Source organism: Corvus moneduloides, chromosome 1, assembly GCF_009650955.1.
Source record: "Corvus moneduloides isolate bCorMon1 chromosome 1, bCorMon1.pri, whole genome shotgun sequence".
NCBI lineage: Eukaryota > Metazoa > Chordata > Aves > Passeriformes > Corvidae > Corvus > Corvus moneduloides.
The window spans coordinates 63,435,903-63,455,014 of record NC_045476.1 but is presented as its reverse complement, the minus strand read 5'-3'; the positions used below and the strand labels follow the sequence as shown (position 1 = coordinate 63,455,014).

General features: G+C 36.4%; 1 protein-coding gene across 4 annotated transcripts in view; it reads left to right on the top strand.

The window, feature by feature from the left end:
- ZNF804B (zinc finger protein 804B) overlaps positions 1 to 19,112 on the top strand; it is a 247,183-nt gene that overhangs the window by 207,658 nt on the left and 20,413 nt on the right. For all 4 annotated transcript variants that reach the window (XR_004240899.1, XM_032112914.1, XM_032112900.1 and 1 more), the window contains exon 3: positions 16,891 to 17,021. Coding sequence is in view for 3 of the 4 variants with exons in the window: in XM_032112914.1 (XP_031968805.1) it covers positions 16,891 to 17,021 (131 nt within the window). In the remaining variant the exon portion in view is untranslated. The remainder of the gene's footprint in view (positions 1 to 16,890; positions 17,022 to 19,112) is intronic.

The following is a 19,112-nucleotide window of genomic DNA, read 5'->3' as shown; positions in this document are numbered from 1 at the left end:
AGTCAAGAATAAAGAAGTGAGAAGGCTTCAGAATCAATACTGGTGGGACACCCCAATCTGATACTTTTATGTATCTGCCCTCTAATGATCTTTAATCTGAGGTTGCATGTTATTTTCACTGAGGAAAAATCCCTGACTCAGTACTGAAGATGGATTGTACTTTAGAATTTAAACAGTTTTGTGCAAGGGATGAAGCTGCTGCGTGCAAAAGAACGGATGATGTGAAATGAGGGGGAAACAGAAGAACAAGTGGGTTTGGGAAGCAATTATGGAAATAGGTGTGGACAGAAACTGCAAGAACAGAAAGGTATGCAAGTATCACTCAGAAATTAGAAGACAAGGGAGAAGAAGGAGTTACAAGACAAAGGACCAGGAGAACTTATCCATAAATGTGGAGAAATACCAGAATAAAGCACAGTAGGAAACTTAATGTCAGCCACTTACAGCCACCCATGTCTAAGTTATTGCATTTAGAGCTGAGGAATTGAGTGAATAGGCCACATTTCACAACTCTAATTCTGTTAAAGAGAGGGCCATAGATATTGTATTGGCAAACAGTTTTGTATTGAAAATAATACAAAGGATTTACACAACATAAAAAAATGGCTGGAATCTGGAAAAAAGCAAATAATTGAATGTATAATGCTGTTTTCACATACATTTTCATCTTTTACTACTGCTAGATAATATAAGACCAAAATTTTCTTGTCCTGAATGTTTCTTTCTGTTATTTAGACATAAAGAAATCCTGCCTTTCAAAAAACATGTTTGCATCACAGCTGCTGTGCTTCAGAGCACCTGCAATCCAGCAGTTTTGAAATGCTGAAGTGGCAGTTCAGGGGAATGGACAATCAGGTTGTGTCACATCACAGAAACTAATGTAAGTAAGGGTAACATAAAGCAAAATAGAATGACATCAGCATTTAAACAAAAGAATAGTGTACAACATATGCCCATAGCAGGACATAAACAACATGATAATTCTGTGGCTTCACTGTACTAAGAACATTTATTTTGCCAGTTTGAATTTTTTTTAAAGTGAATGCTTGCTTTATAATATCATGCAATATTTTCTTAAATGTTATGAGAGGAGGCTTGTATTTATAGGTCTGCTACACAGAGATGCTTCAGCTGCACGCCAGAACAAGTGCATGTACCACAGTAGCTCTGCAGCAGCAGAAGCAGCATTACCAAATACCACTGAGCACACTCCAGTGATTAGGAGCGACTAGAGGCAACACATTCCAAAGAAATGTCACCAGAAACAATTCTTTATTTTAAACTTACCAGTCTGTGCAGATCAGTGAACTTTATAAAGAGCTGTTAAGCCTGCTGCCCTGCCAGTGCTTTGCTGCTTTCTTATTACTCAGTGATAAAGTAAATAAATTGGCAGCATTCATCCTTTTTTAAATTGCATGTTACTTAGAATAATGAGATTCCTTTCATCATTAGCCCTTTTAAAAAAAAAAAAATCTTGCAAATAATGCAGAGCTTCTTTTGAATTTAATGTCTTGATAAGCTAAATTGTTAAATGCTAGATGCTATGGAATTACATTTGGTGTTCTTTAGAATGAATGCTAATTAACATGTAAATTAGCAATTTAACCCTCTTTAAATTGGGAAAAAACCCATGGGACATCTAATTTCATAGTTGTTAATGATGGTCCAATGACTGTAGAATATTTCTTAAGCATTTCATTATATAAGGAATTACAAAACTGTACTATCAGATTTTGGCATTTAAGACATAGCAATAACCAGAATGTCAGTTAGAGGAAGTGCTTTTCATTAATGCCTGTGTCATTGTTCTTTCTGTTCTTCTCAGATGGTACACTTTTTAATTACTAAAGTTTTAAAAGTTATTTTCCTAGCAGGAGGAATGGTTGATGCAGTGTAATGGATGGTTTATTAAAATAAGCAAGGAATTGTAAGGATTACAAAAACAAAACCAAAACAAAACCAAAAAGATTATGCCAAACCACAAAAAAAAATGAAATTCCACCTCAAAATATCAATTTAGGTTTTAATTTTGTATAATAATTCTTCACTCAGAGAATGAAGAAATACATTCTTCTTCAATTCTATTTAGACAAAAGGTGCAGTTAATCGGGTGGAAACTCAACATCTCTGGTTCAAATAATTTCCCATTGCTTCAAACTTTGCTTCTGTTTAAAATATAGAGAAAGAAGAAGATCCCAAACTAAATTAATTGAAACATTCTGTTACAACTGTTTAACATGGCAATGATAACTGAAACAAAAAAAAAAATTGAAACAAAAGATTTTCTGAAACATTTCTTTCAAATTAAAAAAATGGGTTTGAGACAGTCATACTTCTTTTTCCTAGTGCATAAAAGCCTTATCAAAATCAACATATTCCTTTTTGGTTCTGAGTTCTGAAATGCTAATACATGCAGAACATACAATATTACTTAATTAAATGAGATAGGCATGTAGAACCTAAATATTTATGTTTAGATTATTATTCCCTATTAACCTTTAGGGCAGCCAGGCTGGAGTTGTGCCTGTGTTTTTTAATAAATAAGATAAATTATATTGGGTGCTGTTGTCCTTTTTAACATCTCTGTATTCAGAGCTCTTTTTCATTTTTTAAATACCAGATATTAGGACAGAAGAAGCAGAATAAACAGCATATTTTCTACCTGCTCCTCTGCAAAATGTTACCAGTCATGCAAAACTGTCTGTTCATGATGAACTAGCAAGAACTGGGCAAGATTGAATGCAGACATACATTCTATTTCCTGTGCCAGCTTCAGGAGACTGGCAAACATTACATAATATTGAGTATAGGCCACTTACTTTGCATGGTTGGTTGGGGGTTTTGTGTTAAATCAGTAGATTTGTCATTTTAAGATCAGGCTCTACAGTATCTACAAACAGTGAGGTGAGGGGGGCAAAGTGATATGATTGGCTTTAATGACTGTGTCTTCACAAGTACTTGAACTCATATTTGTGGAATGACTTTTAGAATAAGGTATTATTCAGACAGATTAAGGAACCTTTTCCACAGGATATGACACATCTGTACCTATCTTCCTGAGGCAGTCCTGTGCCATAATCAGTTTTTTAGGAATATAGCAATTAGCTGTGCTAGCAAAATATTAAATGTTCACAGAAAAAATTACATTTCTCTTGGTTTCTGCATAAGTTTTGAACTTGCTCATAACTTTCCCTCACCTGAAAAAAGGATAATTCTTTTAATTCCATTGACATCCACAAAGTATATCTCGCAATATAAACATCTGTCTAGAATCTGCATCTATTATAGTTCTGTTCATTTTTAAATGTCTGCACCTTCCAAGCAGTAATTAATATGCAAGAATGTATCTGCACAATTGATTCCTGTGGAGCTTTAAGTCATGCTAATCAGCTATGTTTGTATTCAAGGAACCTTACAATGTGTCTTGTACATCTTTAAGGGGCATTCCTAGCGTAAACAAATATTTAAAAGCAAAACAGAAACATATCTGTGCATCACCAAGACAGCAATAAAAATGGTGAGATGAGTCATTTATTATCCTTGCTTAGTTAAATGCATTAATTAACATCTTTTAATAGATCTCTAAGGGAAAAAGAAAGGAGGTAACCCAGATGGATTATCATTTCACATTTTTTACAATTTTATAATAATTAGACTTCATCAGAAGCCATTATAAATACAAGAGCTCTTTAATCTTCTCAGATTAGATTTCAAGGGAATAGAGAAATGTAGGTGACATGCATGTGAATACCAAACAAACATACCAATGCAGGTGATGGGACAGTAAAAAACCACATATTTCTTGAAAAAAAACCCAAACCAAAACCAAACCAAAATGAAAAACCCTAAATACTAATTTTTCAGGAAATGTTTTTAGAGTGGAATGATTACTCAGGAATGTGAGAAGATCAAAACTATATTTACTACAGAAATTTGACATCATTTAGTTTCAATCAATTTGAAATGGTTCATAAAGATTGACATACTTTGCTTCAGCAGTGTTACTTTAGAAAAATACATTTCAAAATTTCTTGTAAGGCATGTAATAATACTTTCATAGTATTAATTATAACATAACCCCAACTTTTTTTTTTTTTTTTGCATTCTTGAGATACAGGAATTATAAAAATTGCAACTTTAAGGCATTATGTTGCATTGCTACTTAGATGTGTTAACATCAAGCCACTTGATACTTTTACTTTTTAAATAAATTTTCCAAATTTTATTCTCCCACTAAGACTAAAAAACAAAGAAATCCCAGATATCAAAGTTTTCGGCACAGGAGAAATTCTAGTCTTTTAACTAGTGTGTAAGTATAGAGGGATTGACAGTCACCCCGTGGAACCCTGTGACATACTTTATGCTTATAGTTAGCATTTCTTGGCTTGTTTTCAGCCCTTAGCATATTGATGGATTCCAAGTCCTGCTTCCTTCACAACAGACACCTAAATTCTTACGTTGAAAAGTCACAATCCATTGATGTGTGCTTACACTTTCCATTTAGGATCTGTGGTATTCAACAGGGTATTAAATCATACCTGGCAGAAGAAAAACAATGTATGGCTTGTGTTCTGAACCTGCCCTGGATCTCCAGTCTTAGCCTGGATTGTGTGAATATCAAACCATAATTAACTAAGAAACTATAGGGTAAAGTGATATCATGTTTAGGGGTAAACCAATGCAGTTTGTAAGTAACAATTTCCCCAGGCAAGTGGTTACAGCACCAAGCCTGAGAGTTCAAGAAGTATTTGGACAATGCTCTCAGGCACATGGTGTGAGACTTGGGGTGTCCTGTGCAGGGTCAGGATTTGGACCCAAGCATCCAGCTCAGAATATTCTGTGATTGTTACCAATATTTGCATACAAAAATATTACCTAAAAGTTACAATGTAATTTTCACCTTTCAAAAGGAATCCAGACTATTCAGATTAATCTCATCTTTACTTCAAAGCAACATTAATTCTTCTCATCAGCCCATAATGACCATCTTTTCTGAGTTTTGTGTTACTTTTATATAATTTGAGTCTGAGTATTCAATTCATTGACAGAATCATGGATCTTAATAGCTTGTGTCAGATTTTGATTTCCTTCCCAGTTTGAAACTTAGTGCACCATAATGTCAATTTGCTTGGTTAAAAAAAAAATGGGAAAAAGAATTAAGATTCTGGCTTTCAGTTTGAAAATAATAATGAATTGGAACAGTACACATGCCAAACAACAAGTCATAGCCTAACATATCAAGACATGGAGTGCATCAGAAATATACAGCAATTGTTACAGAAATGTCATTATTTCGGAGAAATGAACAAATTTTTTCCTTACATAATTCTTTTTACTGTTGCAAAAGGTTTCTCTAAAACCTAAACCTATGATACGTGGAAAAACAATCCATATTTTTTTTTCAGAAATTAAAATTATAACGTTTAATCCAGCTGCCCTACTTCTCCTTGTCTCCAGAATAGTTTCCAGTACTGTTTTAACTCACCTAGTCTAAAGAATGAGAAACCACCATCACCATATTATATCTGTGTTGATGCGAATTTTAAGAGGCTTCTTTTTCCCTTTCAGTACATATACTTATGGTATTTCTCTTTTTTTGCAAGAAATAATTAAAATGCAGGGGTGTAGAAAAGTATGAATTACAGGAATAAAAAACTGTGGTATAAATAAAAGAGCAACTTCAAATTTTACAGGAATTACAATTGCCTGGGAGGGAGTTGTAAAGCTTGCTTAAAAGGTTCTTTGTGTCAAGTGACAGGAAAGAATTTGAGAAGTGACAAAGTATTTCAGAAACAGTGAGTGATAGATCATCTTTAGAATATTAAACATGCTCATGTCTACATGAAAAACTAGATGTGTGTTTATAGCATCATTTGATATAAGAGTGAATACAAACAGACATCATTGGGAGCATGGCTAAGAGGATAACATTAAATGTCACCTCCCGTAACTCCAGAACTTATAAGTGGGTGAGAAAAGTAGTACAGGATTGTTGTTATAAACATACATCATGTCCATTTCTACTCTCTTTTCAGGGAGCAGTTTCTAGAATACTATTAAAAATTTTAAATTATGACATCTCAGTTGAAGTGTGTCAAGATTCAGCTCAGTGACATGTTGCGTACCAGCAAGTTAAAGGGGACCAAATACAAATCACAAGTTGCAAATAAATAGTATTTAAAGCATATGGCAGTAAAAAGGGAGCTAGATAGGATCAAAATATCTTTGCCTTTATAAACTGGAAAATTAGGACACTTTTCAGTCTTCACAGTTTGGTCATCTTTTTGCATGACACACTGAATTTGCTTAGGAAGCACCTTATTGCATTTGGTATTTCAGAAGGAAATTCTGCTTAACTGGGAGGAGAGCTGGATAAGCCAAGTAGAGGGCAGAAAGGACACTAACATCAAAGGAGAAAACACATAATAATAAGGTGAAGCAAATTTGGAAAATAATTAAATAAACTAAAAAATATAATGAAAATAACCTTTTTAAAAATCAGTGCAATGTACTGAGCTGTGTTCTCAGAAGATTGTCTCTGATAATCAAAGGCTAAACCAGGCGTTTGCAAGAGTCAATTATAAAAAAAAAAAAAAAAAGAAAAGAAAAGAAAAAAGAACACCTGTTCATATTTTTCTGTAAATAAACCAGAGACTGGAACATAAACTGCTACTCCAATCCCATGCATGAAGAAATTAAAATTAACAGATCTTCCATCTGAATGTGCTGCCTCTGTGGGCCTCCCTTATGACAAGAATAGCACAAATAAATTTCATCTATATTATGGGTCTCTAAAAGTAATAACATATGCATTAAAGCTGATCTTTAATCTATATGTTATTAGCATTATGATGATCAACACAGACATACAGGAAATAAAAAAAGAGAAGCAACTGTATTTAGCAAATGCAAATAAAATATTTGCATATATCTGTATAAATAACTAACTGCAACATACACTTCTGTTAGGAACCTAGCTTCATAAAGGTGAATGAGCTTGTCAAATGGGCTGGGAGGAGGAAAACAAATGGAAAGACATGAGAGAGAACAAAGAAATTTCAATGAGCACTTGGCAGATGGCTTAAGAACCCAAATCCCAGAACCGAAAAAGACCAAATAGGTTATAAACAGCTAATCTCATTTAGAAGGAAAGTCAATTCTCTCTGTCTTAAATTTATAACAACAGAGAGAGAGGAAAAATGGATGGTAAATACTATAAATCACAAGTGTACAAACTGGAAAAGAAGTGATGGAGGAAGTAAAAAGGGCAAAAGAAAAATCTGTAGCCATCAGACGTGAGGGCAAGAAAGTTTCTGAAAATATATTGAGAACATAAAGTATCTTCTGGTCCAAATTGAAATTATTTACTTGTTAGTAGTGATATAAAAAGGACTATTCAATACAGATTTCTGTTCTATACTTGGAACAAAGACAGATGACTTAGTCACATCCACGATGTTTAGGATGATTGTGAAGTACCACTGTACCAGTACTTAAGAAGGACATATTCTAGACATAAATATTAAATCTCTTTCTAAATATAGGGATAAACCAGTCTCAGCTGGTTCAGGCCATGAACTCTCCTAATAATTAATGTTGATTTTTAATGGGTCTCAGAGCACTAGAGGAAAAAGCATCAAGTTAGATGATGCCATAGTAGGATTTAAGAAGGATAAATAAGAAAATCTGTCATTCTGACATTACTGCCAGGGAAAATACCAGCGTGGCTGATACTGGTTTCCATAAAGTGTTGAAGAATTACAATGTAATTAATTTAATTTAATATGGATTATATTAAATAGCTCTTGTCAAAGTAACTTGAATTCATCAATTTATCTGGATGTCCCCTGTCTTGTGTTAATGGAAAGTTTTGATTGGATGATTACAAAATTCCTTTGTGGTCTTTTCTGATTGAGCAGAACTGCAAGGAAATGTCATTTATTAAAGCTCTTTTACTCTGAGCAGGCATTTTGTAATAGAATTGCTGCTATATTCCTGGTTACCTTTAACCATTCTACTCCAGAAGAGCTCAGTCTACTTTGAGCTAATACAAGAAAAAGAATATTTTGGTTTTGACTGATTAAAAAAAAAAAAAAGTGCCACCACGGGAAAAAAATACAAAGGGAAAGAAAGAAAGCCACAACCTAAAATATTTTGTATGGATAGCTATTACATCCTATTAAAAAAAGCAATATTTTATGATCCTTCATATATTTGATGAGGCTTCTGCTTATAACTCCCTTTTATGTCCTTGACATAGATTTGCCCAGTTAGTAACTTTTCACCTAAGGTTCAGTGACTGGTAACTATAAGCAAGGTTACATTTATCTCAAGTACGTATTAAAATGTCTCTTTTTGGACTTGTTCTCTTGTAGAGCACTTCAGATTTACTGTTCAGTGGCTGAGTCCACTTTCCTCTATGTAAACTATAAACATAGTACAATAATTTGGAAGAGGTTAATCCTTTATGCTCTATTGTTGTTCCCTCAGCATTACCATAGTTATCAACAATCAACCTACTATACAGCTAAATCAAAATTAGGTTTAATTCAGGTGTCTGACATCTTTTTTCAGTGGGTGTACAAAGATTTAGAGGTGATAATTAAGCATATACCTGTAAATGTTGATTCAGCCTCCTCCCTGCTCTTTCCAGAATTCACTCCATCTCTCTATGCCTTCATTTATTTATTTGTAAAATGATATCAGGGTAAAGCTGAAGTTTCATAAGAAATCGGAGATCTGTCTATGAAAAGTGCTATTTAAAATCCATGTATGGACATTTCCACTGTCATTTTTGTTACTCTGAAAGTATGCTGACTGCATTGAAGAAAGTTTGAGGCCAGGTTTTGGACTCACCTGTAGAATTCTAGGATAATTTAGACTCTCTCTCTTTTCACTAAAATGTAGGTGATTTTGTATTCTGCCTGCTACAGTTAGAACAAATAAAAACAAAGTGGTGAGACAGGCTTTAAAAACGTGGAAAATCTTAAATACTTTTAAAACAAGATTACAAGTACTGAAAGTTTTGAAAAGAGCTAGTCTGCACAAGATCTGTAACATCCGTTTCTTTTCTTTTAGCTGCTTAAATGAGAAGGAAAAAGAAATACAATATATGAGATGATGGTTTTGATCTAAGAAAGCCCAACACCCTGACAAGTAAGGTAATATAGGAACTTGAAGGGAATATATGGACCCTGCCCCAAGTTTTTTATCATTCAAATGTGTTATTTTTCTGGGTAAGTTGCTCTGTATTCCAAAGTGACACTAAATACATCTAATCGAAGTACACAGTATGCAGCCAGCTTGGTGGAGCCTATGGCAATACGTTTGTTGGAACTGATAGAAACGAGTGGTCAATAGCTCAGTCTTCCACAGGAATGAGTTGCTGGCACAAAGTTGCTGGCATGTTTTGTCCTCTTTCCTATGGAAACTGTCTCCACCAAATGCATCTGTTTTGACTTTATTTGGGGGATTCTTATGAGAAGTACAATTGGATCTTTTAAAATGGAAGGCATCCACAAATGGATACTTTCATCCAGCAATAGATTAAATCAGTTTAATTGGCAGGAATATTTGCAGGTCTGGTTAAACAGGAAAAAAACAAGCCCTCCAAAGGGCCATCTGTAATTTATACTTCAGGTTAGATCCATGATCAGCATCTCATTAACTGATAGATGGATTCTCTAGGGCACGTCTGAGGACTGAGTCTTCCTCCCTCCTGCTATCATCTCATTCCCTTATCCAATCAGACCAGGGTATTTTCTTTTTGTCTTCTCATTCACTTCCACTGCCTATATTGAAACTGTTACAGCTGACTATAATATAAAATATTCTGACAAATAATTACTTGCACACACTTCAAAGTGATCTGAGGCTATTTATGGGTAAAACAAATGAAAATTTATCAGCTAGCTTTTGGATTAATAGCTCATTGTTAATTCCTGTATACAACAGCTTTTCCAATTTATTTTTAGGATTTTATTTACCATAGTAAAGGCAAATTCCTTCATTGTTGTTTCCTCACTTCCACTTAGCAAGCTAATACTGTAAGCTTTAGACATGAAGTTAAAATATGTTCTCTAGTGACTATCATTCTCATTTGATGGTTTGCAGTGTGAAATCATTTTACAAATAATGCGTTTGGTTCCAATGTTAGGGTTACAGGCAAGAGAATAATTACTGAAATTAACATTCCTGTTTTCCTCAGTTAACCCTTCTATGGTGAATTTGGTTAGAACTTAATTAAGGAGCTTTTTTGCTGAGTGGAAATAAATCTTTAAAGCAAATCAGGCATTCAAACACTCACATTAGTTCAAGGACTTCAATTTAAAGAAGGCTCTCTTAATATAACAGAAGACATATACCTAATGTGGTATATACATTTTTACCTGGGGCTGGAATGCATTACGGAATAATGAGTAGTTTGGAGGTTGAGTTGTGAATGATATTCCAGAACAAAGATATTCTAAATGTAATGGGGAAAAAATATTAATTTATACTAAATGACATTTTCTAGCTTAATACATAGAATTTTTTTTCTCAAAGATGCCTTCTATTTACACCAATGCAGTTATACTACTGTGAACAAGAAGAGGATTTGCTACTCAGTATATTTGCAACAACAGTTCTTCTTCCCAGAATCTGAAGCAGTTAACACTTTGAACCCCTGTTAAATCTATATAATGGCTTAGCCCCTGACAGAATACTCGGAAGGAGAAGTAATGCTGTCTCCCAGTACCATACTCATATGGTCCTCAAACGGAGAGACTTGCCAGTTAAGAATGAGACAACAGAGTTGTTGAATAGCTCAGCCTTCTCCTCATTTGTTGTTACCAGTTCACCACTCATTTGCTTTCTTTATGTGGCAGTATGCTTTCTTTAACCTTCATTTTCTGGCTGACATTCCTGCTCTTCCTCTTATTCTTTTCATCCTTGGCCAAGACCAGCTCCAGCTGTACCTTGGCCTTCCTGACCGATCCTTACACAACTGAGTAGCATCACTATACTCTTCCCAGGATACCTGTCCTTGCTTTCACTACCTTTGCATTTCCTTCTTGCCTCTTTATTTGACCAGTAGGTCTCAACTCAGCCATGCCAGTCTCCTTTTCTCTTACAGCAGGGGATTGAGAGCTCTTGTGCTCTATGGAAAACTTTCTTAAAGATTTGCCAGCTTGGTTACGCTCCCTTGTCCCAGAGAGCCGTTTCTCAGGTGGCCCTATTGACTAAACGCTTGATTCCTCCAACCAGGTTGCAGTGATGGCAATTAGGTCCTAACTTTGCAGGAGCGCAGTGGGTTCCAGCTGCTCCAGTTTGTTGCCCATGCTCTGTGCGTTGGTGTAAAGGCACCTGAGCTGGGATGTCAGCTGTGTCTTCTTCTTAGAGGAACACCCTTTAATAACTAAGATAGACAGCTTTAATAGCCTCTGTACACAATGACAAGAAAGAGGTACTTTTACATTTCACTTTATCCCTCTTGTTTTAGACAGCTGCTTTAAAAAGAGGTGGTTAGGTCCCTAAAGTGCTTATTTCTTTCCAGTGGTTGTGAAGAAGGGCATCTGAAGTTGATCAGATGAATAGCAATCCAGATAAGCATTTACCTGCTTAGGGAAAAATAGAAATCAGGATCATAACTCTGGACAGAAAATAAACTCAGTACTGCAAATGCAGCCAGCAGTGAGTATTCTTCAGGTGCTTATAGGTCAGTGCAAAGCAAGTACTGGCCCAAATAAAGTGACAATTTAAAAAAGAACAAAACACATACCCCCAGACATTAATAATGGGAATAAATTGCTAAATTACAGGTATTTGACCACTGTTATTTCAGGTCTAGAAAAGGTAGGTAGTGAAGATGCAGCTCCATTAAGTCATTTAAATCTCCTGGTGATTCATACCAGAGTTCCAGGAGAAAAAACATAGATTCAGCAGTTTTTGACTGAGTCTTAGAGGGAAGAGCCAATGGGGCTCAGACCTGGTTCTACAAGTAAATCTTTCCACGAATATGAATATTATTTTGTAGCCTTCTAATACTCTCTGTGAGAATTTATAAAAAAGGGGTGGGTTACTTTTAGAAATGGAAATGTCCACACACACATGTACAAAAAATATAGAAAGAATAGAACATGAGTCTCAAAAAGAAATATAACTCCATGACAACTATATTTGTAGCAGGTGAAGGACAGAACACAAGAAAGCTATTAAATAAATCATATTTTATTATATGTGCCTGTATTTGGATGCCCAGTTAAGTACCTAATTACATGAAAAATGCAATTGCTGTGTAAAGCAACTTTAATTTTCAAGCACACCTGCTGAGCTTGGGGTTGTCATTCAGGTACCTGCTCAATTGCATGCTCTTGTACCCCACCTGCAGAAAATATCTGTGTGCCTGTCAGAAGTCTGGCACAGGTTATTAGTGAAGAAAACCAGGGCTTTGCAGGTTCAGCAGGCAGTCCCATGATCTATCCAACATAGCTGACAAATTTCATTATGATTCCTAACTAGAGCTCTGGCAGTGCAGCTTTGTTTTGTTTTGCTGAGGGGATGTGCAGGGAGAGCCCTTTCTCTCCTCAGACTGTATATGGTTTTGATTTCTTGGATTTCAGCTCCAGTTGATGAGTTCTCTGCTATGCTTACCTGCAATTCTTTTTCTTCTCTCTTCTGACACATGCTGCATGCCATTAGAGAGCAAAAAATACTGCTAGAACTCCTATTCTTAGTGTTGGTCCATTTGCTTTTTTGATTATCATTCTAACTGTCAAAGAAGTGAAATGGCATTGCTTTGCGCTCCATAGTTCTCGGTTTCTCACCGTTCTTTGTTTCCTTGACAGGTAGAAACTGTTTCTGTTTTTCCTCATGAGTGCTTTATGTGTGATGCTGAACAGCTCTTGGTGACAGCTAAAACATAGCAAGCTGCCCTAAAGGGCATTTCTCAAATGTGTTTCTTTGCCCTTTATTCATATTGGACGTGTTAATAAGGCTCAAGACCACGTATGGTTTTTTGTGGAGAATAGGATCCTTACAGCTTAAATATCTCTACACTCTTGTAAATATTACGTAAGTAACAGAACATTTGGATTTGTTCTGGGAAGATTCTCTGATTTCTTTTTCAGCTTTGGCTTTAATAGATTATTTGAAAAGCTTCTTTCTTGAACCAAAAGTAACATTGTCTTACATATTCATCCATTTTACTGTAAATTGCAGAAAATGAGGTTGAGGGAATGGAGTGCTATGTGACTGACCTGGCAAGGAACAAATGAATAATGAGAGAGGGCACATAAAGAGACAGGTAAGAGCTAAACATATGGTGGAGCAACCATTTCTTTCCAAGAAGCTGAAGTCTAAGAGCTTTAAAAACGACTTTGCAGCTGTCCTGTTTCAGAATCTAGTTCAATGAAGCACTGGATGTTTGAGCTGATAAAAACTTTACAGAGAAACATACAGATTTGACAGATTGTAGATAGTTCTGATGAAATGGTTAAACTTTCATCAGGCACTAGGCAGCCTGGTATTTCTTGCTTGTTGGTGGTGCACCAGTTCCTTGAGCAACTTTCTGGCTTTCTCATCCTCATCCAACAGAGATTGAAACATCAGGGTGGCTGACAGCCAGCTCTTAAACCCCCTGAGCAGCTGATTTGAGAACAGCCCAGCTCTCCCTGTCTCCAGATCAGTGCTCGGAGGCATATGTCTTGGGGTCCAAATGGCTGAGAGCAAACAAGAAACTTCTGCTCTCAGTCTCCCAGCATTAATTTTCTCTCACTGATGTTATCTGACTTTCTAAAAAATCCCATACTTGAAGGAAGCTGATGTGACAGCAGTGAGAGATGCTCGCTACAGCTTCCCAGCACTCTTCACAGAAAGAAATCACAGAAGGAAAAGACCTTTTACGGCCTGTTTCCACCAAGTTTTTCCATGCCTTTCTGTCATATTATGTCATTGCCACTAACTGGATTCTTCCATTTTAGATGGACAAAAAAGAAGTTGTCATCTCTTTAGATGGTGGTTTTCACCTATTTGCTTTGTCTTAATCTATTGGCAAAGGCTAGACCTCTCTCCAGAAAGCAGTTCTCTCATGCATTTATAATTTTTTTGACTTCTACAAGTTGAGGACTCTTTGCCTCCAGCCCTGTTTCTCAGAACCAGGTGCATGTTGGCCAGTGTACAGGTCTGTGCCATGGCTAGACTGCTCCCCATACCTGAGCTGCAGAAAGGCATATTTGCTGTTACAATGCTTGGTCAGCCTTCAATTTATCCTTCTGATACATATTGAGCTTTTGGCCATGCTACAGTGAAACAACAGCATGAGTTGATGGCAGTGATTGGGATGTTGATCTTTAGGTGCTGGTGGACACTCAAGTAGGCATAGATATTGAAAGAAGAGCAGCAGTTTAAAAGTGACTGGGATATCAAAACCTTTCTTCAAATCTACTTTGCAAAAACTGCTCCATGGAAAATTTAGCAGTTCATGGTGTTGATACTATAGTTCTAAATTACACAGATGAGCACAGGGTGGACCAAGGGGCAAGTGAATGCAGCAGTTTAGTTTCCATTCTGGTCCTCAAAGCTTCAATTTTGGGCATCTGACTGAATACAACTGAGCTCCCTCCCAGCTTGTAAACATTTTTCCCCAAACATCATGGCACTGGAGGAGTGGGGAAGAGGGAAGGCATTTCTGCCATGAAGTATGGAAGCATGGATCTGAAATGGGGAATTGTAAGGTTAGACATGACTTGCTGACTCCTAGAGAGTACAGTGAACTCAGAGACAACTGTCTTTTCAGAGGATGCTGTTGACATTTTCTGGTTTACATCTTCTCCTTCTCTCTCCTTGTGTTATCAGTAGTGCAAAATCAGGCAATAAAAAAATGTAATAAAGGCAAAGAATTTTGCTCTCTCCAACAGAAATTACCTGATTTATAGATGTGTGAGGAGATAAAAAAATTGTGAAAATACCTACAAAAGAGTTTCCTGATCAAATATTTCAGACAGTGGTTCTCTCTTGAGAAAATAATACAGCCTTAAAAAGGTACAAAACCAACAGAGAAGCCCCCACACATACATGCATACATGTGCAAGTAGAGAACTATAAAATATATTACACATAGGACCTCAGACTTATTCCAGCATATGCCTGCAGATTACATTTCAACAGGATTAATTAAACAGGAGAATTTTGACCTCATTAAATGGATTCTAGTGTTATGTCTGTAATTGTACACAACAGAATATTTGTGTGTTCATAAGAAAAAGTAAAAGCTATCATTCATATGTAGGTATAGATCAGCTAAATAGCAGAGGCCAAATCATGTTGTTTTTGTAAGCAAAAGTAGCATTTCCAATCTCTTCTCACTATTATAGTATTTTAAGTATATTTTCGCTCTCCGTTTACATACTAACCTCATGAAAAGTGACTAAATTGAGTAAGAGGAGCTGTATCTGCTGTTGTCATGGTTTAGCATAGTTTGGGTTCTCAGTAAAGAGGGCTTCAGCCATAGAAGTGATTTTTTGCAAAGAGGTGCTTACAGCTTCCTCTAGACACAATAGAAACAATCAACTGGCTAGTTTGAATATTGGCAACTTGTTAAAGCCACTTTAGAAGCTTGACACGCCTCTGTGATCCACATTTAAGAACGAACAAAGCCCAGGAAAGCTCTCTTGCTTCTGGCTTTCGGATGGGTAACTGGTGGGCCCGCGCGGCCCAGAGGGGCCAGGCCGGGAGACAGCCATCCTGGAGCCGTGAGGCCCTGTTCCACCCGCAGCCCCTCAGTGCGGGCAGCCCCGCAGCCCTGCTCCGTGCAGGCAGCACGGCGCTGCCAGGCTCCCCCCCAGTGCGGCCGAAAATTCATCTGAGGCCGCTGCCCAGCAAAGATCATGGGACCAACAGTGAGAGGTGAATTCCAGCTGCAAGGCCCAGGTGAGATGAACCCTTTTGGTGCTGTAAGATTCTTCCAGAACAGATGAAGCCTGCAGACATCAATCCTCTCCCAAGTCAGAGGAAGAGGAAAGGTGAAGGAACATGAAGAAAACACCATAAAGACACCAAAGTCAGTGAAGAGGGAGGGGCTGAAACCCCAAGAGAGGAGAAAGAGGAGATGCTTCAAACCTAGGAGCTGAAATTCTGTTGTAAAGCTATGGTGGTGATGGACTATGATACATCAGAGTACCCGTTGTAATTTCATGAAAGCATGGGGGGGTCGAAGCGTTCAAACTGCAATTGTGAGCAAAAGCACCTGCGCTGAAATAAGCAAATGCTGAAGTAGCTTGAACAGAGAGAGATGAAAGTGATGGGGACCCTTGCTCCCAGGGAAGGAGAAGACCTCTCTTCCTGGAGATGAAGATGCTCCCAGAGATAGATGAAGAGAACCTTTGCTTCTGAACAGCTCATCCTTAAAATGGAACCCCATTAGCTAAAGATTGGACCCTCGAAAGCAGTTGTGGGGAAAGCTGTAAATTGAGAGAAGGGACTCTCACATGCGAGCAGAGAACCAACCCGGGCGGCTGTCTTGCTGTGATATTGAAGCCATGATAGAACAGTTTCTTGTGGAGATGTCTCCATAGCATGAGCAAGAGAGACTCCTCTCCCTAAGTGAACTGAAGAAAGGTTATTATAGAGGTGGTAAACTGACTGAAAATCTCAAGGGTTGTCTTTTTACCTGGTCAGTGGGAGAAGGGAGAAAGGTGCAGGGAGGAAAGTGTTCTGAAGGTTTACTCTTTTTTTTTTTCTTTTAGGTCTGTTAATAAACTTCTTTATATTCTTTTAAGTTTTGTGCCTGCTTTGTTTTTCTCCTAATTCTTATCTCACAGAAGGAAAATAAGTAAGTAATGGATATTTTGAACCAAACCACTACAGCTGTGTACATCTCTAATCCCTTCTGTTTATATTCTTTTCACACAGAGATTGAAAGATTTAAAACAAAGGGAATTTGCTCGAAATGTGGCTTCAAAGTCATGGAAAGATGAGAAGAAACAGGAAAAAGCACTCAAGCGACTCCACCAGCTTGCAGAATTACGGAAGCAGTCAGAATGGCAAGTTTTTAAAACTTGTATGAGATTTTAATGCCCTCTTTCCTCCCTTCCAGAAGAAATATTAATATTTTTACTCCTCCACAATGTAATGTACAGATTGTGTGCACTGTAACCTGTTTTCAGCTGTCTTCAACTCCAAATGTTCCTGCTCTGCAAACCATACATTGAAAACCCCTGACTTAATTGCATGATGTTTAAGTTTGTTGTTTTCTCTCCTGTAGATAGTTATTATCATGTCTTCTAAATAGAATGTTTTGAAGACGCTTTTATAATATCACCATTTTACCTTATCCAAACTGACCTGAAAAGATTAGTATGACTGTCTTAACATTTGATTGCAAATTAATGGGAGAGGATAAAGCCTTTGTGAATAATTTTTACTACTTTTAGGGTACTGTTATTATGCTCACAGTTTCTCTGTAGGGTAATCATTATTTGAATGAAAAACAAGTAATTAACTGAATTAAGTTTGTCTAATACTGTTAGCTCTATTGATGAATATCAAGATAGAGAACAAAGATTGCACTAATAAACCTTTAAATTTGAGAAATCTCCTTTGTTTAATGACACTGAATGCTTCAGTAGAATAGATTGCCATCAGACCAATTGTTTATGTTAATCTATGACCACAATGAGTTAATCAGATAAATAAACTGGCATTCTTTTAAATTCATCTCAAGACTACTGTACCCTGGAAATAATAGCATTCTGAGTTTATTACAAACTCATTTTGGCCTATGTAATTGCTTTTGAGCAATCTGCTGAAATATAACCGTTTAGTGCTAATATATCACTTCTATGATTGCGACTCCATTTTCATACAAATCTGCTGAAACAAATGTAGCTGCCTGTGGGAAGCTTCCTTTATGCCCACACACTTGAAGATGTAGTCTCAAATAGACTGATAATGTCGGTGATAATAGGAAAGCCAGAATGAGACCAGGTGGGAAAGAGCAGGTTTGCTTTTAGAAAGAGCCAGGAGTTCATAATATTTTGCAAAGAGTGTGGAAAGACAGAGCTTGCTATTCCTCTCTGTAATCACTAATAGGCTCAGGGGAGACTGAGCACCGTGATTTTGGCAGAGGGGTAGCATTCCCAGTTGCTCAGGGAAGACAGAATGTCAGCCTTTGTAAGCAGAACTCTACACACACATATAATTGTTACCATCCCAGGCTCCAACACAGTTCCTTACAACAAACTAATTCAATTTGACAACAAAATTGTTGCTAATCTTGTGCACAGAAAAATTTTATTTTGCTATTCCGAGAAGACTTTGAAAAATATCTCTTTATATGCCTTCTCCAAGAGATTATTTGTTCTTGATACACGAATAGGGGTTCATTTGTATCTCCTGATGCCAAATTTCTGGGAAATGCAAAGATATTCTCTGAAATGTGCACATATTCTCATAGTATGAGTTGACCCTACTCCAGGGAGTCTTTCTGTCTTTCCCATTGCTGAAGATCAATATATTTTTATAGCATTTATAAAACATGATTGCCAATTATAGATAGCTTATATGCAGATCTAGCAGTTTTAATTTATTTACATTTAATTAAAATATTTTAAAATTTTTTTATCAAAATCTTTATTTAATCTGATTCCAATTTTTTTTCCTGATAGTGTACTGTAATACTGCATTGCTAGAAAATGTAGATAATTAGTCTAATGAAATGTGTATTTAAAATATATCTTGGAAAAACACTTTTATGGTGGCTATACATGTCATGTCTCTAATGGAAAATGGCAACAGTCATGTCAGTCTCAGTTAATCATCTGTTTCAAGAAATCAGTGGTTTGCCTTTTTTTTAAGGCCCTAGAATAGGTAAACATTTTTTTTAATTATAAGAAAACTAAATCATATTTAGAATCTGAGATATTTTGAAAAGAGGAATAATGTAATGATTGAAAGTAAAATAAAGAAAGAGAAAATGTGGCAAAGTAAGTCAAATCATGGTTGATAATGAGATCAGTGAAGTTGTGATTTTTTCCCCTCCAGTGTTTGCTGACAGCTTTAGTATGAATATCTCTGAATATTTTGAAAAGTCATTTATTGTGGAATAATTTAAAGATAAAATAAGAATCTACTCA